The 27,224-nt window shown below is 31.8% G+C and overlaps 1 protein-coding gene across 1 annotated transcript in view; it reads left to right on the plus strand.

Annotated features, from left to right (window-relative positions):
- Positions 1-27,224, plus strand: part of LOC145252797 (osmotic avoidance abnormal protein 3-like) — a 2,582,558-nt gene that overhangs the window by 994,706 nt on the left and 1,560,628 nt on the right. Inside the window, exon 8 of the mRNA XM_080112744.1 lies at positions 26,725-26,881. Within this exon, the coding sequence (XP_079968870.1) occupies positions 26,725-26,881 (157 nt within the window). The remainder of the gene's footprint in view (positions 1-26,724; positions 26,882-27,224) is intronic.

Consider the following 27,224-nt stretch of genomic DNA (forward strand, 5'->3'; position numbering starts at 1 on the left):
TTTTTTTTTTTGTTAATGCATCCCATATTATATACTTTAGCCGATAATCCAGCTCACATACTCAAGTCAGAAATTGCCAATACTGCTTGAATTAATTAGTGGTTAAAAATGGTTAGAGATAAAAGATAAAAGAACTTCTAATAGACGGTGATTTGAACCAGGCTTGACTAATTCTTCTGCTAATTGTGATCAAAGCTCTAGACTTCTTGAGAAAAAGTCTGTTCTCAGCAATTCAATAACAATAATAAGAACAACAACGCGAAAAAAAAAATCAAGAAAGAAATTGATTTAATGAAATTGTATTTATATGAATCTAGGGAGGGACACAAACAAAATCTTTTTTTTTTTTTTTTCCTTTCTGTGATTTGCATCGTGAAGATCCAAAACATATTCTGTTTAATATACGACACAATCACGTTAACACACCGGTTCTCGTTAGATCACCGAAGTTAAGCAACACTGAGCCTGGCCAGCACTAGATTGGTGACCATTTGGGAATACCATGCGTTGTATGTAAGAGAACGTCAACACATCCCAGCAAGAACTGCAAAAAAAAAAAAAAAAAATGACGTCATCATCTTCCTTGACTGTGATGAACATGTGACTTTGGGCCGCTTGTTTGTTTTTGTTCTTCCTAATGGGTCACCACTTATCTTGGCCCCGGGGTGAACTCAAAGCTAAGGGTTTGACAATGGAGGCTACCACGAGAGAAATAGAATCAAATAGGCGGGATAGGCAGATGATTACTTGTTATTATTATTCAAGAGAGTGGCTCACCAAGTATTTATTTACATTCGACTTGATTTGAAGTGTTACATAATAGATGATCCTATGTCGGATAGCTATTACATTAGCTAGTGTTAATCTTGACGATCGTCAAACCAAGTACAGATCGAATTGACACGAAGTTTGGGAAATTAACAAATTCCCATGAAAGAGACAGGAAAAGATGTGTAAAATTAAGTGAGGTCAAAAAGGTCAAAATAGAGTAAAACAAAGAGACGTCAGCGACATGATGTATGACGTCACGGATATCTAGGTTGACAAAGAAAATAAAGTTTCAGTCAGTCTGTGTATGCGGTGTGCACGAGACACGTCACCAACAGTGTTGTAATAATCGAAAGGAAAACTTTGATAATCGCTACGAGTGAAATGCCCTCCTAGATCTCTATATGCTGTGTTTATTTATCTTTGATGAAATAGTTAATTAATTTGTTAAAAGAATACTAGACTCCCTCTTGTGTGAACCCATGCAAATGAAAGTAAAAATTCCAGAAGACCATGTTGTATTTGTATTATTTGGATTCATTGGGCTACAGTTCTCCTCCTGTAGTATGATTTTCACAATGTTTTGGTCGATATAACCTCCGACCTTCTTCAGGTGTATCTTCTTGAACTTGGAAATATTTCTCTCAAATTCGAGAATTTGGACGGAATTTCAAGCAGAACGCTTTATTTTCTTCATGAGGGTATCATGCTTTTGTTCCCTCAGCTATGCCTAGAGAGAAGTCCTAAGTAAATTGCAATTGTATTTTTCGGTCGCCCACACTGAGGATTGAACTTTCAACCTTCAGGAGAATATCACTTTTTTACAATTGATTTTTTTCTTCAAGTACTCTAACCACTGCACCATGGGTCTTTACAATGTTGTATTTGGTTCAGAGATGTCGTATTTTGTGTAGAAAAAATTAGATGTTGAATGTGGAAAACTAATATTAAAAACGCTATTTCTCCACATAAAGTTAGAGCAGTGGAAAATTCCGTTAGAAATTAAAAATGTAGCGTTAGTGTTGCATATCAAGATATTAGGTTTCTGAATTTTTGAGATCGGGATTAATTTGTATTTTTTTTTTTTTTTCATTATCCAGACTACTGTTCTCATCTTGAATGTTATTCTCACAATGTTTCGTCCGATGTAACCTACAACCTTCTTCCGGTATATTTTGTCTAACTCAGGAATTTTTGTGTGAAACTTGTGAATCTATGCAGGATTTTGAACGGTATCCTTTATTTAATGAACAAGGATGGTATGCCCTTTTTCCATCAGCCATGGCGTGCGGATTTGTTATATAGCAGATTTAATGCTAGGCAAAATTCACACCTAAACAACACTCTTTTGGAGGTTTAAGGTTTAATCTTTAATGTGGACGGTACTAAAAATACAATTGCAAATTACTTATAACCTAGCTGGTCATCACTGACAGCAGGAGAGCATGCTACCCCCATGGATAAAATAAATGGTTCCATCCAAAATTCTGTGCTTTTTTCCAAATTCGACAGAAAGATTCTGGAATTTGACTGAAGGTCGGAGGTTAAATCGGCCAAAACGTTGTGAGAATAACATACAAGTTGAGAACATTAGTCCGAATAATAATAATAATAATAATAATAATAATAATAATAATACAAAGTAGTTAATGGTGCAAGTTCAAACTTTTTTTTTACTTAGGTTCAACCTTACGAAGGTATATCGCTACTTGGATGTAAGGAGATACTATTTGGGACCATGGCTAGGAAAGATTAACAAGATGTTGGTTAGCGTTACATTTGAACTTCTGCATATCAGTACAGTCAGGTTAGCAGGAAGGGAATTCGAAAGTCGAACTGTTTGAAGGAAGAAACTATTAGAGTAGGGAGCTCTCTGGCACTTAGGGACCTCAACAGTGAAAGGGTGAGATTTTGTTGCTGAGCGGGTTTGTCGGGGGTATGTACGTCGAGTAGGTACAAGTGCAACGAGTTTATCAGAGGACATATTGCCTGTGAATGTTAAGCTGAAGGGTTTGAACGAAGAATTCTTTGGCAGAGTGTTATTTGTCATGTATATCGGTAGTTGGAAATGCGTCTTATAACTGTTGAAGAAGAGCAGCTTAGTCTTATTAGCATTAAATGTTAACCTCCTAACCCGGCGCCATTGTTAATTTTTTTTAATTGGTACTCACGGTTGTCTAATACCAAACTTTTTTTCCAAATAGGCATATATGGTATTTAAAAAAATTCCTCATTCTTTTCTTTTCCAAAATTCTAATTCTTTTCTTTCTTTATTATTTTCAACTGTTAATAAACACTTAGAAAGAGAGAATGGGAGTAATGAAAGTAATAGATACCGTATGAATTGAAAAAGCAGGGGTTCAAGCAACATTCAATGAGAGAGGGTGAAAGTGATAGTGTTATTAAGACATGGGCTATTTGCAAATTACAGTTAATTGGAACAATCCAAATGGATTTGTTTTCAAACATAACTCAATCCTAAAAGTCAGGAATATTTTAACATATATTTAGTGCGATTAAAACATAGGAAAAAGTCGTATGGTAACAAACTTTGATTGACTCGTGTTATGAAAAGAGACAGACCCCAGCAAATAAGAAAGCAAAACTGGATAAGTTTAAAAATGATTTTAGGAAAAGGCGAGAATCGAACCCCGTAGGCAATAAAATATTTCATAACATATTTTGGTTTCCTAATATTTTCAAATTAGATTTTGGAAGTACAGGGTGGAATAATAAAGCTGTTATTGAAAAATTCAATTCGGGTAACTTGATTATGTAGTAGAGCTGAGATCTATTCAATGTAGCCGCTTTCAGCCTCAATCACTGCCTCGATACGGGATTGACACTGGGAGCATGCCTTTTCCACAATCGTCGGTGGGAGCTCGGCAAATACTCGACGGATGACGGCGATTAGGCTGGCGTTGGTGTTATGGGATGTCATGATGGTGATGGTCTTGACATATGATTAAAAAATGTAGTCCAGTGGGTTCATGTCGGGGGAGAAGGGTAGCCAGTAAGAGAAGAGTACAAAGTCATAGCGCCCCTTCTTGAAGCCAAGCTTGAGTCTTTTTGCTTCAATCGTTATTTATTGAAAAGATAATAGAAATCTACACAGAAGAAGACACAATAGCCCAACACGTGCGCAAATTCATCTTAAATTGTTGTGTTATTAATGCATTTATTACTTGGCTTTGAAGTTCATTCTAAGTCCAATGATCCTGATTTATAATGCCTTCCTCCTTCAGTCCGATCGAAATCGGTAGTGAAAAAGTTTCATGTAGTGTCCGCAAAGACATCTTTCTGATCCACGAGTGAATAATAATAATTAATCATATAGCTATAGCCGATTATAATCATACACAGAAACGTTTTCTAGTATATATATATATATATATATATATATATATATATATATATATATATATATATATATAGTTTTAAAAATAGTAAGCGGAAGTTTCTCGAGAGCTCTTTCGGCTATCATATCGTCAGGAGAAAATCGATAGCGTACAAAATAATATTGTGTCGAAAAATAAAGAGTTCTATTAAATGTGCCAAAAGTACGGGGACACTAAAATAAATTTATTAACGTTTAAAAACGATTAAAACATTGGCACAACGTGGGAGAAAAAAAAAAAAAAAAAAAAAAAAAAAAAAAAAAAAAAAAACAAGCGGAGAAAAGATTCAAAGTTCCCTAAAGAGAAACAATGCGTTGGACGTTTCTTTTTGCCGGCACAAAGAAGGTTGACGCACCGCAATAAAGACAAACTCAAACATCTTTAAATGGTTTTTGGAGTCCGCTTTATGTAGCACCTCGAACCAATCTATTATATATCTATCGGCACAGCACGGGTTATCAACCAAATGCTGGCCAATAGCAGAGTCCAAGGCTGCAGAAGGAGGGAGACCACCAGACCCCATCCTCCCTTGTCTGATCTTCGATGGAACATGCTGGTTTATACGAGTCAAAAGGTGCAAGGATGTTCGCCCAACATAACCAGCATCGCACTGGCATTTAAATTGATATACAATATTACTATTTTGGATGTAAGGCAAACTATCCTTGCGAAAAGACGGAAAAGCAGGTCTCGTAGTATATACCAAACGCAAGGACACAGATTTAAAGCAGTCGTAAATACTTCTGCGAATCTGTTTGGAAAGTCTAATACTCTTTTCCCATTCCACGGTAATTTTAAATAAACCGGGCATTTCAAGGGTCCAAACTTTTTAGGGGATTTAAAATCCGCAACCTTTTTGAAAATACAGTCATCAATAAGGTCAACAGGATAACCATTAATGATGAATATTTCCCTGATCTTATCGAGTTCGGCGTCTAATCTGTGAGGCGAACAAATCCTGAGGGCTCTATGTATCAAAGTATTAATTAAGCCGACCTTACGTGATTTTGGTACAAAAGACAACCAGTTAAAAAAGACAACCTCGTTGTGCCAATATTTTAATCATTTTTAAACGTTAATAAATTTATTTTAGTTGTCCCCGTACTTTTGGCACATTTAATAAGTTCCCCATTAGAACTCTTTATTTTCGACACAATATTATTTTGTACGCTATCGATTTTCTCCTGACGAGATGATAGCCGAAAGAGCTCTCGAGAAACTTCCGCTTACTATTTTTAAAACTATATATAAATTCTGTACCTCTAAACATTTATATATACATATATATATATATATATATATATATATATATATATATATATATATATATATACATATATATCCGCCAAAAAGAAAATCCGCACTTGTACATTTTTTCAAAAACCGCAAATTTAAGCTAAATTGAATGCAACTGTTTAAACAGTCCATACCTCATTTGATTCGCCTTTTATTCCTCTATAATTTTACTTGTTCATATTTGACTTTGAATTGAAGTATCCTAGTGTTCACCTCAATTTAAAAAATTAACTTCAAATCGAGAAGGCAAAAAGAAACTCCGCAGCAAGGAATGACCTTAAAACCAGCTTAAAATATCCACCTTTTAGCTTTAATCGTAATTGTTGTTCCTAGGTTATACAACGTAACATTTAGTCCATATGTCTCAACTTTCTCCTCTTAGTGATCGTCAAAAGCTAATTAATCACCACCTTTCTGATTTATCCAATTGAGAAATCGGCCGCAGATTTAAATGTGATAAGAAAACAGTACGAATGACTGTGCAAAAGCGCCAAAACACTGGCAGTGTTCGTGATCCTCCCTAAATCTGGTCGTCCTAGAGTTACTTCTTACATGGAAGATAATGCTATCAAGATCTGTAGCCTCAGAAACAGATTTGAAACGGTTCCCAAATCCAATAACAGTGTAATCTTGTTAAAAAGTGCTCTCTTTCTACAGTTAAGAGATTGAAGGAATTTAATTTTGGATGTGTTGGATGACACAAGCCAATGATTTCTGTAAAGAACAGAAAACGCCGTCTGGACTTCGTCAGTTGCAATGAAGATCATTACTCTTCATATTTGTCGAAAGTGATTTTTAGCGACGAAAGCAAGTTCAATAGTATGCAATACGTCCATTGAAAGGAGGATGAAGAATTTAATCCTAGGTACACAGTTTTAACACTGCAAGGTGGAGGAGGTTCAGTTTTGGAGTTGGGCGTTATTATTGCCAATGGTCCAGGGCCTATTGGTTGCTTGCAAAGTCGAATTAATTCGACCAAGTATATTAATATGTTGCCTGCGCATTTTCTATCCTATTTTTAGCCAGAATTTGGATAAAATCCTATCTTCATGCAGAATAATTCTCCCATCCATATAGCTGGCAATGTCAAGAGGTTCCTTGAAGAGCATGATATTCTGTGTTTGGATTGGCCTGCACAATCTGCAGAACTTAATCCTATCGAAAACGTATGGTATTATATCAAGCAAAAGCTACACAATGATAAAATTTCAAATCTGGAAAAACTTTGGACAAAAATTAAAGAGAAGTGGGATGGCCTCGTCACCGAAGTATTGCCGCAGTCTAATTGATGGAAATGCCCCAAAATTTTCAGGCTGTCAAATTGCAGAAGGGCTATGCTATTAAATATTAACTAGTTCATTGTGTTCCTGTTGTATTTGTGTTGCATTAATGTTCTAAAGTTATATTTAAATGACAATGTTCCATTGTGCGGAGTTTCTTTTTGCCTCCTCGATTTGAAATTGATTTTTTAAATTGACGTGAACACCAGGATACTTCAATTAAGAGTCAAATAAGAACAGGTAAAATTATAGAGGAATGAATAGCGAATCACATGGATGTTTAAACAGTTACATTCAATTTAGCTTAAATTTGCGGTTTTTGAAAAAAATGACAAATGCAGACATTGTTTTTTTTTGGGGGGGGGCGACACTGTAAATGTGCACTCGCGTCTGGCTAGATATTTTTCTGATTATATTTAACTTTCAAAATCTTATTAAAAATTAATTTAGTATCCTCACCGTTCATATTTAATAATGAGGCATAATTTAAAAAAAGAAAGAAAAAAAAACTTGTAGGGAAAGGTTCCCGGGCAACGCCAGATACTTAAGGCTTGTTATAAATACTTTGAAATCCTTTCATTGGTCGTTTATCAAATCTATGCATTATTTTATATTCGGTAAAAAGTAAAAAAATAAAAATAAAAATAAATCTATAAATAAATAAAAAAGAAAAAAGAAAAATCTCTTGTACGAAAGAAGTGCATCTGGTTGGAAAGGATTCTTTTTAAACTGCACTTAAATCATTTCGTTTCTAACATCGAAGGAAAAAGTTCCGCTTTTAGTGCATTCTGGCAGTATCAATCAAATTGTAGACATTGACCGCGATTTTATTTATTTGTTCTCATTTCATTTAATGTTTATGACATTTCATCATATTTAATAAAGTTTTACGGACAACCGGAAGATATAAAGATTATCGCTATTATATTTCTCTTGGTATGTCTGTCTGTCAGTTTGTTTGTGCGCTTCACTTTTTCTTGGTAACTACTGGCCGATCTGGTTGAAATTTTGTATGGCCCTTTATCATGATAAGCTGCAGCGATCTAAGTATTATGGTATCCGTTTGATACTCGGTTGGGAATTAAAAGTGATTAGCATTTAATGCAAAAAATTAGCACAAATTTAAACATATTTAACCATCAATTTCAATCAGATTCTAAGTGTGTGTATATATATATATATATATATATATATATATATATATATATATATATATATATATATATATATATATATTGGTTGTTTTACGGCATATCAACTGTTTTCAGGTCATTTAATGCCGAATCCAGTGATTTTGAAGAAAAGTTTTTAATAGACTATATTTGTTTTTGTTTTTTTTTGTTTTGTTTTTTAAAGTCAGTTTCTATTTAACCCATAGTTGGGACCCTAACAGATACTACCACTCCGAGCGAGTCAGAGCGGACCTGAGAGCAATGTCAATTAAGGGGTGGCTCCACACTCCCCAAAGCCCGCAAGCCAGGGCCTCACCATCAGATATAGTTTAAGGTCATATCCAGGACCATATATATATATATATTTTTTTTTTTTGCTTGTTTCTTCCTTACTTAGTCTATACGTTACGCTTTCAAAAAAGCAAAATACAATTTTCTTAAGGCCGAATTGAGTTTAGTGTATAGTTGTTCCTATTTACTTGCCTCTCCACAAGGGCAGAGTTAGACACAGGGGTATTTTTTAATGTAAGAAAATCCAACTTCTCAAAAAGGGGTAGTCTGGATAGGAACAAAAATAAAAAATTGTGTAAATCTAGAAGGATTTCTCCTCCACTGATAGAGGTCAGAAAAAGGTGAAGTGTAGTATTAGAACAGATACTACACTTTTCTCAAACACTAAACATGCATAACATTGAGTTGAGTTTATAGTTGTTGGTGTCTAATAATAAACACCAAACCTGCATAATATTTAAAGGAAAACTTTCCGTATACTTTAAGCCTTAGCAAAACTCTTAAACTGAACGCTTTGCTTTGTTGAAGTCAAAAACATTCATATTTGTTTGTCTTTTCATTTTCTTTCTTTGAAGATTCTAATGCTAAGTATGGGGCAGCCAAACCAGCTGCCAACATTTGCCTGCTTTTTATTGAAACCAACCGAGAGCTCTTTTTGGTATCCTCGCTGTTCCCTTATGTGCAATTGTCTGGATCTCTTTTGCACTTGATTTACCAGGAATATTAGTTAAGTAGGACTTCAGGTTCGTCTTCATAAGCCCTGTGGCACCTATAATAACTGGTATGATTTAAGATTCCAGTTTCTTTTTTTGTTAATGTCTCTTTTTGTAATCAAGCCAACAGGTTTAGTTCAAATGAGAAGGACAAGGAAAACATGATACAAAATGAAATAAAAATATGATCTGATAGAGAAATAAAGGGATAAACAAAGAGCTGGTCAGAGATAGGTTACTTTAGAAGTCAATTTCTTAAAATAACCCAATGCATGTCAACATATAAAACGGATGACATCATCATCAGCAGCAGCAGTATTCATGCATTCTGTTATAATCAATCAGATGACTTTTGTTGGCATTCATTTCCCTGGTATCTTTCTAGTGAGAATTCTTTCTAAAAACACATTAGGTACTTACAAAAGGAACCACGTGAAGGTTGCCAACATCCCGAAGTGAAAGTGTTTCTGTGGAACGAACTGGATGCGAACTTGGCACAGCCAGGTTATCAGTCCGTGACATTAACCACTTAATCAGCGTCACGGCCTTCTTCTTCTTCTTCTTCTTCTTCTTCTTCTTCTTCTTCTTCTTCTTCTTCTTCATGATGATGATGATGAATTTATTCATTTATTTTTTTTTTCATAAAAAAATGAATTGGTAATATTGGTCAAACTACGAGATGCCTAAAAAAGAAATATATTCTCATGAAATCATAAGTTATGAGTGCACACCAAATGTTTTATTATTATTATTATTATTATTATTATTATTATTATTATTATTATTATTATTATTATTATTCTAGCTTAAAGAGTTGATTACATTTATTTGGAAGTGAACAAAAGGTCATAGAGGTTAAATGAAAAACCAACACACTCGATTTATCCTTAAAAAAAAGAAAAGTTTCAGACATGAAAGGCCATTCTTTGGAAAGTTAATTAGAACAATATCGCTTTCCGTTTGACTTTCTCTCACATAACTTCTTCGTTTTTATTGTGACGCGGTGCCAACCTGCACTTCCATAGTTGTGATGGTCAATTAAAATTGGTTGAATACCAGCGTTCTCATCGTAGCACACATTCATAAAAAAACAAAAAAACTTAATTTTCTCAAAATGCTTGAATGGAAATATCTAGACACATGTAAGTATAAAAACTATTTATTTCATTAGATGATGCTTCTAGATCACAATAAACAATTATTAAAAAAAAAACAAACAACAAAAACAAGTGAAGTATGCATGGTCCCCCGTGAGTGCACAGTGAACGAGGCATAAAAAAATGACTAAGTTCAGCTTTTGCCCCCACCCGCCCCCATTTCGCCCCAAAAGTCCTCAGGAGACGTCAAATTCTGGTGAAAATGAACAAACAGTACAGTTTTAGGCCTTACCATATGTAAATTTGAGTTCTGCACCATGCAAAAAAAAGAAATGATTAAGCCCATGATTTGCCCCTCCCCACCATTTAACCCCAAAAGTTTCCAAGGCCTTAACATAAGAAATACGAAATCTGCATTAATTAAAATATCATATTTAAGCGTATTTTACGACCGGGCAATACTGGACGGCCTGCTAGTATATATATATATATATATATATATATATATATATATATATATATATATATATATATATATATATATGTGTGTGTGTGTGTGTATCAGTCATAAGCAATTTCAATGCCATAAGTTTATTTATATCACATTTATAATAATTTCTTAGTCGTATGGTAAGTTTTAAACGTGTTTTGTTGAATCGTATAGATTGATTAAAACGCATCAGAGAGACATCAATCTATAAGAAAAAAATAGTTGTTTTTATTTAAAGACCAAAGGTTGAAAAGGAATTAGAGTTCTTACCCTGACATAAAAAAATATGCTTCCCCAGATTTTGCATCCACTATTTATCTAGATATATTGGGAGATCAATAATATGGAAAAGTTGGGAACCACTGCTTTTGAGGGATGACTCTATCACCACGAACAATAATTTAAAAAAATAATACACACAGAGAATCACTTTGACTTAACATAAAATTTCAATTTCGGGACAAGATCAAAGTGTAGTATCTGTTCTTCAGATGCTGCACTTCTATTTCTTGTTCTCTTTCGGTGGAGGAGAAATCCTTCACGACTGAGACAATTTTTATTTTTGTACCTTTTCTCCAATAAAAAACGACCCTGGTGTCTAACTCTGTCCCGTGGGGAGGCATAGTAAATAGGTACAATAAAAGCGCTTCATTGTTTTTGTTTACAAAATTGTTGTGGTGCCCATCTTACGGATAACAATGAAATCTTTCCTTTACTATAAAGAATGCTAGAATATATATATATTTGAATTTCCAACGACTTTTTCGTTCTGAAATAGAACAGAGTCATACTTTTCACAGCAAATATATTTTCAGATATTGTTACTGGTATTTTATTTTCTTCAATTTATTCATCCAGAAGTCTTACAACAATATAGACGAAACATTGATGGACATATAATTTAATTTGTTCCTTTTTTGCACATCTCTCCCCCTCCCCCCTCTCTCTCTCTCTCTCTCTCTCTATATATATATATATATATGTATATATATATATATATATATATATATACACCAAGTAAAATGTAATCAAGAGTGATAACTAATGAATTTAACGAGGTTATTAAGATATATATATATATATATAGAGAGAGGGATATCTATATATATAGAGAGATATATCTATATATATATATATATATATATATATATATATATATATATATATATATATATATATATAGATATATATTATTTTGTATATATATTAGTATAAATTAGTATAAATAGTAACCGTATTGTTCTACATTTTGTTATTAGGGAAGTGGTATTTTCCACTGGAGAGCCATGTATTTTACAGCTGTCCTGTTTTTGAATATCCGAAACAGCTACATGGTAGGCAGCTGAGGATCCCCGTTTATCTGTTTAAAAAATATTAGTTAAAGTTTCCTTTTTTATCCTTATATAGTTGAACTCCCTTTTATAATTGAAGACTTTTGTAGACTTGCTTATGCAAGTGCTAAGTCCATTTCTATTTAATAAATTTAGTTAATTTTCTTTTTCATCATTATATAGTTGAATTTTATTTTGTAATTGTAAACTATTTAGAAGTCGGATTATGTAGGTGCTAAGTCTGCGATAGGTTAAATTTGGTTTTCTTTTTTTTGTAGCGAATTTAAACTGCATTCTTTATTTTTATTTTTACATTTTTTTTACTCAAAGCTTCTGTAGACTATATATATATATATATATATATATATATATATATATATATATATATATATATGTATATATATGTATATATATGTGTGTATATATGTGTATATATATGTATGTGTATATATATGTATGTATACATACATACATATATATATATATATATATATATATATATATATATATATATATATATATGTACAGTGATGATCATATTTATTGGCACGGTAAAATAAAAGTTAAATTTTGTCTAATAAATTCTAAAAAAGGGATTAAATTAAAGAAAATAACAAAGTATATTATGTATTTTTAACTGGCCTTTCCGATGCAGCAATCAGATTTTAGAAAAAATAAATAACAAAGGAACAACAAACATAATTGCAAAAAACCCTTGTTCAAAATTATTGGCACGGCTTTGTTTTTCTTTTAGTATCAGTATAATATCAATCAATTTCCGGTTTACGTGCTTTCTGAACTTTTTTATAGCCATATTATGCTTGTTTAACGCTAATTCAGTGAATAATTTTTTTCAGATAATTTTTAGATAGCGATTTATTTAAACTATTATAAGTGACTAAATTATAATTTTCAATCGCCATGGTTAAAACTAAGGAACACAGCGAAGACGTCAGGAAGCTTGTTGTAGCATGCCATACCAATGGGGAGGGCTATGATAAGATTTCAAAGAAGCTAAACCTTCCCAAATCCACTGTTAGAGCCATAATAAACAAGTTCAAATCGCAAGGCTACGTTATGAGTTTAGAGGGTAGAGGGAGAAAAAGGATTCTTTCCCCAAGAGATGAACGGAAAATTGTTCGACAAGTAAAACAAAACCCAAGGATCTCTGTTGGGGAGATTGTTGATGAACAGAGCACCTCTGGAGTGAATGTATCTCGACATACAGTTGGTAGAGTTTTGAAGAGAGCTGGTTTAAAAGCATGTCGTCCGAGAAAGACCCCCTTATTGAAGCCTATGCACCTGAAAGCAAGGCTAGCCTTTGCAAAACGTCATATTGATAAAGATGTTGCATTCTGGAAACGTGTTCTATGGACTGACGAAACGAAAATAGAGTTATTTGGCCATAATAAAGTGTCTTATATTTACAGAAAATCTGGCGAAGCTTTCCTGCCTAAGAACACCATACCCACAGTGAAGCACGGTGGAGGCAGTTTGATGTTTTGGGGATCCTTTGCTGCCTCTGGACCAGGGCGACTTGTTAAGGTCACAGGTAGCATTAAAAAGGAAGATTATGTAAAAATATTGGATGAAAACCTGAAAGACTCTGCTAAAGAGCTCTCACTTGGTCGTCGTTGGTGGTTCATGCAAGATAATGACCCAAAGCATTCGGCTAAACTGACTAAGAAATGGCTTGAGGACAATCATATTAATGTTTTGGAGTGGCCATCACAAAGCCCAGACCTTAATCCAATTGAAAATTTATGGAGAACATTAAAATTGAGGGTAATGCAAAGGAAGCCTAAGAATCTTATTCAATTGGAGGATTATTGCAAGGAAGAGTGGGCTAAAATTACTACTGAAGAGTGCAACAACTTGGTTGTAAACTATGAAAAGCGACTGAGGAAGGTAATCAAGGCCAAAGGCTATACAATTGATTATTAAATAAATCGTGTCAATAATTTTGAACAAGCGTTTTTTGCAATTATGTTTGTTGTTCCTTTGTTATTTATTTTTTCTAACATCCGATTGCTGCATCGGAAAGGCCAGTTAAAAATACATAATATACTTTGTTATTTTCTTTAATTTAATCCCTTTTTTAGAATTTATTAGACGAAATTTAACTTTTATTTTACCGTGCCAATAAATATGATCATCACTGTATGTGTATATATATGTATGTATACATATATGTATATATATATGTATATATATGTATGTATACATATATGAATATATATGAATATATATATATGTGTATATATATATGTATATATAAAAGTTTATATATATGTGTATATATATGTATATATAAGTTTATATATATGTATATATATATGTATATATACATAAGTTTATATATATGTGTATATATATGTATATATATGTACATATATATGTTTATATATATATGTGTATATATATGTATATATATGTACATATATATGTTTATATATATATGTGTGTATATATGTATATATATATGTTTATATATATGTGTGTATATATGTATATATATTTATATATATGCATATATATATATGCATATATATATATGTATATATATATATATGCATATATATATGTATATATATATATGTATATATATGTATATATATATATGTATGTATATATATATATATGTATGTATATATATATGTATGTATATATAAATATGTATGTATATAAATGTGTATATATATGTATATATATATATGTATATGTATATATGTGTACATATATATGTATATATATGTCTACATATATATGTATATATATATGTGTACATATATATGTATATATGTATACATATATATGTATATATATGTGTACATAAATATGTATATATATGTGTACATAAATATGTATATATATGTGTACATAAATATGTATATATATGTGTACATAAATATGTATATATATATGTATACATATATATGTATATATATGTATGCATATATATGTATATATATGTGTACATTTATGTATATATATGCATATATTTATGTATATATATGTATACATTTATGTATATATATGTACACATTTATGTATATATATATGTATGTATACCTTTATGTATATGTATGTATACATTTATGTATATATATGTATACATTTATGTATATATATGTATACATTTATGTATATATATGTATACATTTATGTATATATGTGTATACATATATGTATATATTTATGTATATATATGTATACATTTATGTATATATATGTATATATATATGCATATGTATATATATATGTATATATATGCATATGTATATATATGTATATAGATGCATATGTATATATATGTATATATATGTATATATATGCATATGTATATATATGTATATATATGCATATGTATATATATGTATATATATGCATATGTATATATATATGTATATATATGCATATGTATATATATATGTATATATATGCATATGTATAAATATATGTATATATATGCATATGTATATATATGTATATATATGCATATGTATATATATGTATATATATGCATATGTATATATATGTATGTATATGTATGTATATGTATATATATGTATATGCATATATATATATATATGTATATTTATATGTATATGTATATGTATATTTATATGCATATATGTATATGTATATATATGTATATGTAAATGTATATGTATATGTGTATATGTATATATGTATGTGTATATGTATATGTATATATATGTGTGTATATATATGTATATATATATATATATATGTATATATATATGTATATATATATATGTATACTTACATAAGGGAGTAGTCACCAACAATGTGTATTTTTTAACATTATTTTATTATTCCGTGTCTTGGTTTTTCATTAAGAATTATGTTTGGATCATTGTAATAATGTTTTTAAGTCATTGAAATCGTTTACGTACGTTTCAGACGGTCTGATGCGTCCTCGTCAGAAATTAATTTCAAATGTGTAAAAATGGCGATTTTCGTTAGTTTGAAGTTTTTCCAAGGGGTGGAGGCTTGTCAGTGTTTATTATACATTGGTATGCTGTTTGTTTTTTTGTTTTGGTTTGTCCAGGGAGATTTTGACCTGGCTGTAGTCAGTCAGTCGCTATTTCTTTCTGCTAATGTGTTTTTTTTTACTTTTCCTTTAGTGTGTGTGTGTGTGTGTGTGTGTGCGTGTGTGTGTGTGCGTGTGTGTTCATGTGTGTGTGTGTGCGCGCGTGTGTGTGTTTGCTTTTATTGGTTTGGGAATGTGTATATTGTTTTATAGTATTTTGGTGTTATTTGCTTTCTTAGGAAGGCGGCTGTGGTCCGAGGTCGTTACTAATGTGTATGTGTGGGGAGGGGGGACTGGCTCTTCTGAAGTAAGGGTAGGGGTGCTTTCATTCTATTTTGATATATTTTTTTTGGATTCTTGGATTTTATGTATATATATATATATATATATGTATATATATATATATATGTATATATATATATGTATATATATGTATATGTATGTATATATGTATATATATGTATATGTATGTATATATGTATATATATGTATATGTATATATATATATGTATATATATATATATATATATATATATATATATATATATATATCTTTATTAGAATAGCAAAATTTTAAAATGATGACAAAGAAGCGAATCATAATCGGATATTATAAAATAAAAAAGTCGATTAAAAAATATAACGAAATATAATAAAAAAAATAAGAAAAAGATGTTATAAAATAAATAAAAGTCGATTAAAAAAATTTTTTTTTATCGACATATATATATATATATACATATATACATATATATATATATATATATATATATATATATATTGAGTTGAGCATATTGAGAAGTGACTGCCGTACAAACGGTCGGGTTTCAATCCTGGCTTGAGGTAGTTGCCTGTCTAGCCGCACTGATGAGCTGTGAAACAGCGAAACAGTACTGTAAGTGGATGACTATAGTGCCCCTCACCTTGAGTTGAGCATATTGAGAAGTGAAACACGAATTACCATTAGCATATAAGCGACGCTCTTTGTGTAAACAAATCGAGCGGAGGTATTTCGAACGATATCAAAACATCGTTAAACTCACTACTCGTTCAAGCAGCCGCCAATAGCGTAATGGTTAGGAGCCTTGACTGCCGTACAAACGGTCGGGTTTCAATCCTGGCTTGAGGTAGTTGCCTGTCTAGCCGCACTGATGAGCTGTGAAACAGCGAAACAGTACTGTATGTGGATGACTATATATATATATATATATATATATATAACTGGTATGTAATATACTGAGTTTTACTGAGTTCGTGTAATCTAGTAAATTTTCATATACCAATAAGTTTTAAGCCAAAAAGAGATGACTTAAAAAATAAGCTACAAAAATTATCATTTTTCATAATTGAGCAAAATCACGACTTAAAAAAAGGTGTTCATAACAACAAAAAGTGTATTTCATTTTACGTTACAATTGTTGGTTTTTGTGGAAACTTCTTATGACTGTTTTTAAATAAGTATACGAAAATTAGGTGATATATTAATATTTAAATGGGATTTTCACAGAGGTTACCTCCAGAGTAAATGTTTTTCACATACTCCTTTTCCGTTAAGGGAGTTTTTCTTTTTCTTTAAACAATGTTCTATTGTCAAGAGTGTTTTTATTCATAATGTCTAAAGAAATGCTGGTTTTCTGAAAATTTCAAACGGCATAATGTTTTAAATTGTCGTTCTGGCATGGAAACAATTGTAACGTAAAATGAAATACACTTTTTGTTGCTATCAACACCTTTTTTGAAGTCTTAATTTTGCTTATACAGTATGTATATATATATATATATATATATATATATATATATATATATATATATATATCGTGCAGTAGAGATTTAGAAGGCTATCACAATGCAAGCAATGAAATATAGTCGTTGTTGGTAAGAGAAGACGAGAACAAGTGGCGATTTACAAATCAATAAGTACATACATATATGTTTATATATACATATATTTATTCAGTTGTATTGGTAAAATGTCTTACTTGTTATGTCTGCGACAAATTCCATTATTAATTTCGGAAAAATTCCCTTTTCAAATGGTAGGCGTAACAGATCGATTCAAAGCATGCTAGATTATATATATATATATATATATATATATATATATATATATATATATATATATATATATATATAATTATTACTATAATTATTTTTAAATACCTACCGATACACTAGTGTTTATTCCTTTTGGGAATCATCAGTGTAAGGAGTTACAATTATAGTTAGTCGGGAGATTCAAACACGCCCACAAATCATTAGCAAGGAACAAACCACACAGCCAACGTTAATGCAGTTGAAATTAACATTTATATAAAGCATAAATGTGTAGACGGCTAAAGTGATCTTATGATTATAACATCATGGTCTGCGCATGTGAGCTTAAGTAACCGACTTTAATTTCAATATAGAGTGCTCAACAATAAGAACCGAGTTCTATCTATCAATCTATTTATCTATCTATCTATCTCTCTCTCATATAAATAATAATAATAATAATAATAATAATAATAATAATAATATATATATATATATATATATATATATATATATATATATATATATATATATATATATATATATATATATATATATATATATATATATATATATATATAGTTTGTGCGCACCTAGACGTTAATTTGGTAGGTATAGTAAGATAAAATTATAACACTAAAACAGGTTTCGGTAAACTTTGAGATATTTATAAAACTAGAAGTTTATTTTAAAAAAAAAAAAAAAGAAGAATTAATAAAAACACAACAAATTTGTATGTGGACAATAAATATTGTGAACATTTATGAAATTAATTAACTGCCAGTCCTTTAAATAATGTAATGAAATAATTTCAACAATTTCTCATATTGTTTATTGTTTCATGTATTCTTTTTTTTTTTCGGATTGCTTTTGTCACATTTGCTTTTAAAAACAATTCATCTTTCCGGTGTAAATGTACTTCTCCTCTATGACGGACAGGGATCGCAGGATGTAAACTCCGTAGAATCCGCGCCAACTTTTCAATCAGCCTAATTACGTTTTAAGGGATGAAAAAAGCTGGAAAACAAAACGAAAATATAAAGGAATCATCGATTTGTTAATTATTTGGACATATTTTAGTTCATTTCAATCATTTCCAAGGAATTAGAAGGAAGGAGGAAAACTCTCCATTTTTTTTATTTACTTTGTTTGAACATGTTTATATATTTCCCTCATGTATAATGCATCTATCTTATATACACGATGCGTCCAGAAAGTTGTCGCATCATAGATGGTCTTTATAGATTGGTTTTCCACTTATGTTTATTTATCTGTCGATTATAATAGAAAAAAGATGTGCATGAAAAGTAATATTGTTAAGCTTAAACATAGAAAAGTAAAAGACTAGTTGTTAAAACTGGAAAAGAAAAGGACAAGATATTCTAGTAAAAAATGTAATAAATTTATAACTTAAAATATTGTAGCATTAAAAATTGATTATATAATGTTATGAATTGAATTTAAAAAAATTCTTAATGCTGCCATATTTTAAGTTATAAATTTATTATATTTTTTACTAAAATATCTTGTCCTTCTCTTTTCCAGTTTAAACAACTAGTCCTTTACTTTTCCATGTTTAAGCTTAACCATATTACTTTTCATTCTCGCATTTTTCTATTGTAATCCGTGATTTTTCCAGGCTTTCAATAAATTCAATTGTTCTTTGTTACATTTAAGTCTTATTTATTTATTTATTTATTTATTTATTTTTTGCGTTTGTGGCATCACAGATGGCCTTTATAGATTGATTTACCACTTATGTTTATCTATCTGTCAATATATTTATAAAAGTGAGAATATGTGTGTGTAAAAAGAGACTTCTCAACCTATATACTCAACGAATTCTTGATCTACAGACTTAAAATTTGGTATATAGGGTATTCAGACATGTGGAAATATTTTAATCCGTCTTCATTCGGAAAAAAGGGCTGCTAAGGGGTGCAAATTAAAAAAAATGGTACATGGAGGCCGTTGGATTGTTTTTATCTGTTTACTATGTTTCACGACTGCGCATGCGCTAATCGTTCATATTATGTTAAGAATGAGAAGGTTTGAAAACACCTTTTGGAGATACTTTTGAGTTGGCCTATGGTTATCATACTGGATTCATTGTTTTTATGTTTAGGTTTCGATCTCAGCTCTATGTATATATATTTTTTTTTACTTACAAGAAGTGAACTGTTTAGAAAAAACACAATACTCGCATGAAACTTTCTCGGTTTCCGTTTTTTTACGTCATTTTTTAAAAAAATAAATGCAACGTTACGCTTAATACCGGGCAACGCCGGGTAAATATTCTAGTACATCTATAAAAGTGAGAATGTGTGTGTGTGTGTGTGTGTGTGTGAGGACATTTCTAAACCTACATACTCAGCGAATTGTTGATCTATAGCCTTGATATTTGGTATATAGGATATTCAGACATGTTTAAAAGTTTTTAATCCATTTTCATCCAAAAAAAGGGGGGAGGGGTTGCTAAGTGGTCAAAATTGAAAAATTGGTACGTGGGGGGAGTCATCGATATTTTTCTGTTTTTAACTATTTCATGACTGGTTGACCGAAACATGCTCATGAATGTGTAGCGACATATTAATGCTTATGTAAAACAAATAAAAAGTATATCCTACCTTATTCGGTACTGAATTAATCTCGTTAAAACTTCATTCGTTGATTTACCTCTGAAAAGTATTGACCTGGAATTACACGCAGTGGCACCAAAAAGAAAGCCTGCACTTGTCATTTTTTCAAAAACCGCAAATTTAAGCTAAATTAGATGTAACTGTTTAAACAACCTATACGTCATTTGATTCGCCTTTTATTCCTCTGTAATTTTACCTGTTCATATTTGACTTTTAATTGAAGTATCCTGCTGTTCATGTCAATTTAAAAAATTAACTTCAAATCGAACAGGCAAAAAGAAACTCTGCACAATGGAAAATTGTTATTTAAATGTAACTTTAGAATATTAATTCAACACAATACAACAGGAACACAATGAACTAGTTATTATTTAGCAGTAAAGCCCTTCTGTAATTTGACAGCCTGCAATCTTTTGGGTATTTCTTGAATTAGTCTGTGACAATACTCCGGTGAAAGTGTATCCCACTTCTCTTTAAATTTTGTCCAAATTTTTTCCAAATTTGAAATTTTATCATTATATAACTGCTGCTCAATATAATGCAATACGTTTTCGATAAAATTGAGGCCTGGAGATTGTGCAGGCCAATCCAAACTCAGTCAACATATTAATGTATTTGGTCGAATTAATTCAATATTGCAAGCGAAGTATAGGCCCTGGACCATTGGCATTAATAACACTCCATACGAAAACTAAACTTCCACCACCTTGCAGCATTGAAACTGTGCACCTAGGATTCCTCCTTTCTTCAATGAGCGTACTGCCTACCATCACTGCCTAGCCTACTGAACTTGCTTTCGCCGCTAAAAAGCACTTTTGACAATTTGAAGAGTTATGATCTTCATTGTATCTCACGAAGTCCAGACGGCGCTTTCTGTTCTTGACAGAAATCATTAGCTTGCGTCTTGGAACACAGTCTCGCAGATTAAATTCCTTCAATCTGTTCTTAACTGTAGCACTTTTTCATAGGATTACACTGCTGTTGGATTTAAGGAGCCATTTCAAATAATTTCTGAGGCTACGGGCCTTGATAGAATAAACTTCCTTATAAGAAGTAACTCTAGGACGACCAGATTAAGGGCATCACGGACACTTCCGGTGTTTTGGTGCTTTTGTATAGTCACTCATACAGTTTTCTTACCACATTTTAATCTGAGGCCGATTTCTCGACTGGATAAACCAGAAAGGTGGAGATTAATGAGTTCCTGGCGATCGCTGAGTGAAAGTCGGAGCATATGGACTAAATGTTACGTTGTATAACCTGGAACAACCATAATTATCGAAACCCAAACCTAAAGACAGTGAGTCAAGTACGATAACCATTAGACTAGCTTTTTTTAAAGCCCCATGAAACAGTTGACAAACAGATTAAAATTCAATGACTACGCCTCCCCCCCTCCCCTCCAAGTTCCAATTTTTCAATTCTGACCCCTCAGCAGCCTTATTTCCCTGGCGAAAACCGATTATAATGTTTTCCCCATGTCTGAATACGCTATATACCAATTTCAAGTTTGTAGATAAAAAATTCGTTGAGTATATAGGTTGACAAGTGTCCTCACATACACACACACACATTCTCACTTATACATATATATTTTTCACACACACACACACACACACACACACACACACACACACACACACACATAGACATAGCTAACTTTATATAGAGATGCCTATTCATATTTTAGTTTAAAATGTCAATCTGTTATAAAAACAAAAAAGAAAATAATTTCTATTTGTTAAATTATAATTATTTCATTATAAAGTTGTGTTTTCTTAATCATGAATATTGTTTAATATTTTAATGCGATTGATGGTTGACCTTAGTCGAATTGTCATAAGGATGAATAGAGAAAAAGTGATGAAACACACCTGGTCACGGGAATGAGAATTGATCCGCTGTGTATTGTTATTATTTCATCGAATGTAGTTTTGTTTGTTCTGAAACATTGGACGCTTTGCTAAACTCGTTTCAAAGTGTTCTTTAAGCTCAGTTAGTCATCAGCTGTGGAGCTTATGCCTCGGCATCAAAGCTAATAGAGTCTAGACCAGGGGGTCTCCAAAGTTCAACCTGTGAGCCAAATCCGGCTCGCTAAAGTCTTTAATCAGGCCCGCAGGGCGGTTATGGAAAACATAAAAATATTTAGGGAAGATGTTAAAAATGGAAATGTGTAAAAAAATAGTGTGGTAGTTTTAGTTTTTTTTTTTTTTTCAGAAAATGTTAAAAAAAAAATGAGGATTTAGAGAACCAAAGCAAAGCTAATGAGAAAGACACGTCCAGGTCATTTTCTTTTTTGGTCTGCATAACTCTAAAATGCCAGCAGTATGCCCACCACCAGTTTGAAAATTTTTTAAAACCCTATTCCAACCCATTAATGTGATGGCATCTTCCCTGTTGACTGAGATATGTCTCTGATCCTGTGTAGTTCTAGGAGGTTCACCCTCCCAGCCTTTATCTACTCACTTTGAAAAGGGGGTTAGTTCATTGTAAATCATCTGAGATGGCCATATTGGAGAATGCCGACAAGGTTTCTGTGCAGTTTTTGTCAGCACAAAATGCTTTTTCTCTAAGATGCTGGTTTTTTGAATCTCAATTTCTAGCACATCATCCCGCTGTGGAGTTGATCCAGGTTCTAGACTTTCAGATCATCCTTCCATAATTTTGGTACATTCATACACCCATCACTGTGGTGTACGAGGGGCGTGCAAAAAGTAATGCCCCTGACCCACTTCCAGTTGTCTGATCTAAAATTTTGCATGTGAAATGATTTATATCTCTACAGGTTATGTGGCAAATTACAGCTCTGAACTAATTGTGGTTTCTGTTTTACAGGTGTTTGAACTGAGTCAGTTGTGAAATGGAGCCTGTTGAATGTCGAGCAGTGACACACACACACATACACACACTTTGCCCTTTAAATATATAGAGAGACCACAATTTCTTACTTTAAAATGAACTTTATTGATATTTTAGTTTTAAATAAGGATGTTTAAGTTTAAATACAGGATAAGTAGTTTACGGATTTCAAAAAAACATGAAAATTTTGATTATTTGTTTTTAATGTTTTGAAATAAAATGTCTTTCAGTTTTCATATTTCCCTTTCAGTATCATATTGCTACGTTGTTAAAAGTGTAAATGAAATAGGAAATTAAATAAGAACAACAAGGAAATGAAAAAAAGCATTCAACAAAAACAAAAAAGGTAATTAGGCTAAATGTAACAGTTTATCAGGTATGGTTGACACGGGCATGACCTTTGAAGTCAAATATGATCCGATATTTGAAGTAGAAAACTGTTTGGTGGATTTTATGGTGCATAAACAACATGTTAGTTGCTATCGAAATTGGTAAAATACTGAACAGTTGAAAATTAACAACTCGTAAACCAAAAGAAGCAACACATGATTTATATAAAACGCATCAGAATGAAATTCTCTGAAGAACCTGCATCGTTGCTAATCGCGTCAACACTTGTAACGAAATAAATTTAAATATAACCTTTATTTAACAAAAAAAAATAATGATAACATAAACGGAAAATAAAATAAGGAATGAATAACAATATATTTCTCGCTCCCGTCTTTCTACTAGCTCTTTCTTATATTTCTTTTGGTTAAATCCAAAAATTCGATACACAAAGTTAAGACATTAGAAGTGGAATCAGTTTAGCTAAATATGAAACGGAAGTCAATAAGCATGAAACGAAATACGAAACCATACGAAAACACTTCTTGTTTTATAATGAAACAATAAAAAATAATAAACTTTTATGTTTTATATTTCTATAAGTATTTTTTTTTAATATTTAAAATATAGTCATATGGAAATATTTTATTTCAAAAAATTAATTTAAACTTCCATAGTTTATATTTCTATAAATATATTTTTGTTAGTATTTAAAATATATTTATACGAAAATAATATTAAAATAATTATTTTTTATATTTCTGTAAATAAAGTTTTCCTTAATATATATTATTTTAATTCTTGAATAGAACGTCTTCTACAAATTTTATCACATAATTTTATCATAAACTAGCATGGGTGCCCGGCGTTGCCCGGGTGTTTGGAGGTGTATGCTGAGGAAAAAAAACGAAAAAAAAACGGTTAATTATTTTTTAACTTTGAGCCCTATTATGACCCTTTAACATTTATTGTTTTGGGCTCAAATCAAGTTATTAAGTTAGATCCATGTCCAAGGAACCTATATCTAAAAGTTCAAGTGTTTAGAGTCAAAATTGTCGGAGGAGTTTGGTAGAGTTCTCAAAGGTCAAATCGTTGAATTTTCACCCCTTACCAGACAAGTTTCTGGCCGAAAACCGACCACATCGATTTTCCCAAATCTCAGTATCCTGTATATCAAATTTCGAGTCTGTAGACAAAAATTGACAGCGTTATTGCGTAGGGAAATGTACACAGACAGACACACACACACACACACGCAGATAGATACACAGACAAACACACAGACATGCTCACTTTAATAGATATATAGATAAATAGACTAATAGATTAAGCAAAAGTATATACGTATACATAAATATATATGGAAACAATTTTTTGTTTGCTGTAAAGATTTCACGCAAATATTATGCAAGTATAAATCATGTAGAATATCTGCATGAATATAATGACACGTAATAGTTAATTCTAGATGATCATCCTATAAGAAAACCGAAAAAACTAATAGGAAATTAATTAAAATGAATGTTTAAAAGAATGTGCAAATTATCTAGATTTTTTGCTAGTGAATGCAATTCCACAACGCATATATAAGAAAATTATATTTTCTTTTTAAATGAATAGAAAAGAGACTTGCCTTTTTTCTGTTGTTCTTGGCCTTCTGGCTGGGATCAAAGTGTGCCTAAGTTTTTTGTTCATTGTTGATTTTCAATGTATTTTTAACATGAATAAAGAATTTAATATCTCAAAGTGTAGTATCTGTTCCGGCAGATACTGCAAGCAAAGACCATATGTGGGGGTAACTCCACATATCAGACCTTGGTCAATGTAGGGGCAACCCTTCATACCAATTGTCACTATCCAGCTCCCATTTCCCACCCATCGGGAGCTGGTCCCCCTTTTTCCCTTCCCCCTCCCTCTCTCTCTCCACATTAAAAAACGGCCTTGTGCCTAATTTGCTCAGTGGGGAAGCAAATAAATACATACTGCAAACAAAGACCATATGTGGGGGCAACCCCACATATAAGACCTTGGTCAATGTAGGGGAGGCCCTTAATATCAATTGTCATTATCCAGCTCCCCTACTCCTCGGGGAGTTGGTCCCCATTCCCCTTCACTCCTCACACATTAAAAATAGGCCTTGTGCCTAATTTGCTCGGTGGGGGAGCAAATAAATACCTTGCCTTTTTTCTGTTGTTCTTGGCCTTCGGGCAGGGATCAAAGTGTAGTATCGGTTCTGCAACTGCTGCACTTAAGATAATTTGTACCACTCAATGGAGGGGAAACCCTCTATACTGGGACAGTTATTATTTTTGGTAACCAGAGTGCCCCCTTTTTGCCTACTTTTAGGGGAGCTGTTTTTTACCCGACATTAAAAACGGCCTTGTGCCTAATTTGCTTTGGTGGGGAAGCAAATAAATACAATAAATAGAAAAGAGGGTTTTTAATGTGAATATCGATACATACAAAAGAGAACCGAATTTATAGGAGTATAGATAGATAATGTATCATCAAACGAAGTAACAATCTTCAATCAAATTACGAAACCGAAATCAAAGTTTTTTTTTTTTTTTATTGTTTCATGATAAGTTTTAAAACTAAAATAATTTTTGGAAATAAATTATTTCCATATGGTTCAGTGTTTTACGTCTAGTGATGGCCGTTCTGTTCTATATTTTGGCTAAACCGTGCCCACTTTCGGCGTCTGAACTTTCTTGCTTACTTATTTACACCATTCCATGTCTTTTATCATTCACCATTTATTTATATCACTTTTACCACGCAAAGAATTCATGTCCGAACAAGCATTCAACATCCTCAGAATTTTAATATTTATATTTACCACAATATAATGCTCAGCCATGGCTCATCTCTCTTTTTTTTTCTTTTCCGTGCCAGACCCAGAACTTTTTGATCGATAATCATATGCATGCTTGATCAAAATTCTTACTCGGTGATTTTGTGTTCTTTAGGAATACGAGTTTCAGTTGGAAGCACTTGAGGCGAAATATCACGAAGAGAAACAAAGCCGGACGAAATTAGAAGAGGAAATGCTCAAGTTGAAAGAATTTTACGACTCCAAACAATCGGCATTGGATGGTCAATTGGCAGAAATACCAGTCAGCGAAGGTAAGTAAATTTTAGATTCTCTGAGAGAGGAAGCCCTCTAAAGTTGTCAAAAAAATCGGCCGAGTCTATGTTTATTAAACACACACCACACACACACGCACGCGCGTGCGCGCACACACACACACACACACACACACACACACACACACACACACACACACACACACACACACACACGTGAGTTAAGAGATTCCAGGGAGAGAAAAATGTATATTTAAATAAGTGGGGTCACCAACAAGTGTTATGTTTTTGTTTTTTTTTAATATTTGTTTTATAATCCTTGTTTTATTTAAATGAGTCTGAAGCAAAAATTCTCAGCATGACGACATATAAAAGTGAAATA

Source organism: Euprymna scolopes, chromosome 29 (assembly GCF_053919585.1).
Source record: "Euprymna scolopes isolate OS-2025 chromosome 29, ASM5391958v1, whole genome shotgun sequence".
Lineage (NCBI taxonomy): Eukaryota > Metazoa > Mollusca > Cephalopoda > Sepiida > Sepiolidae > Euprymna > Euprymna scolopes.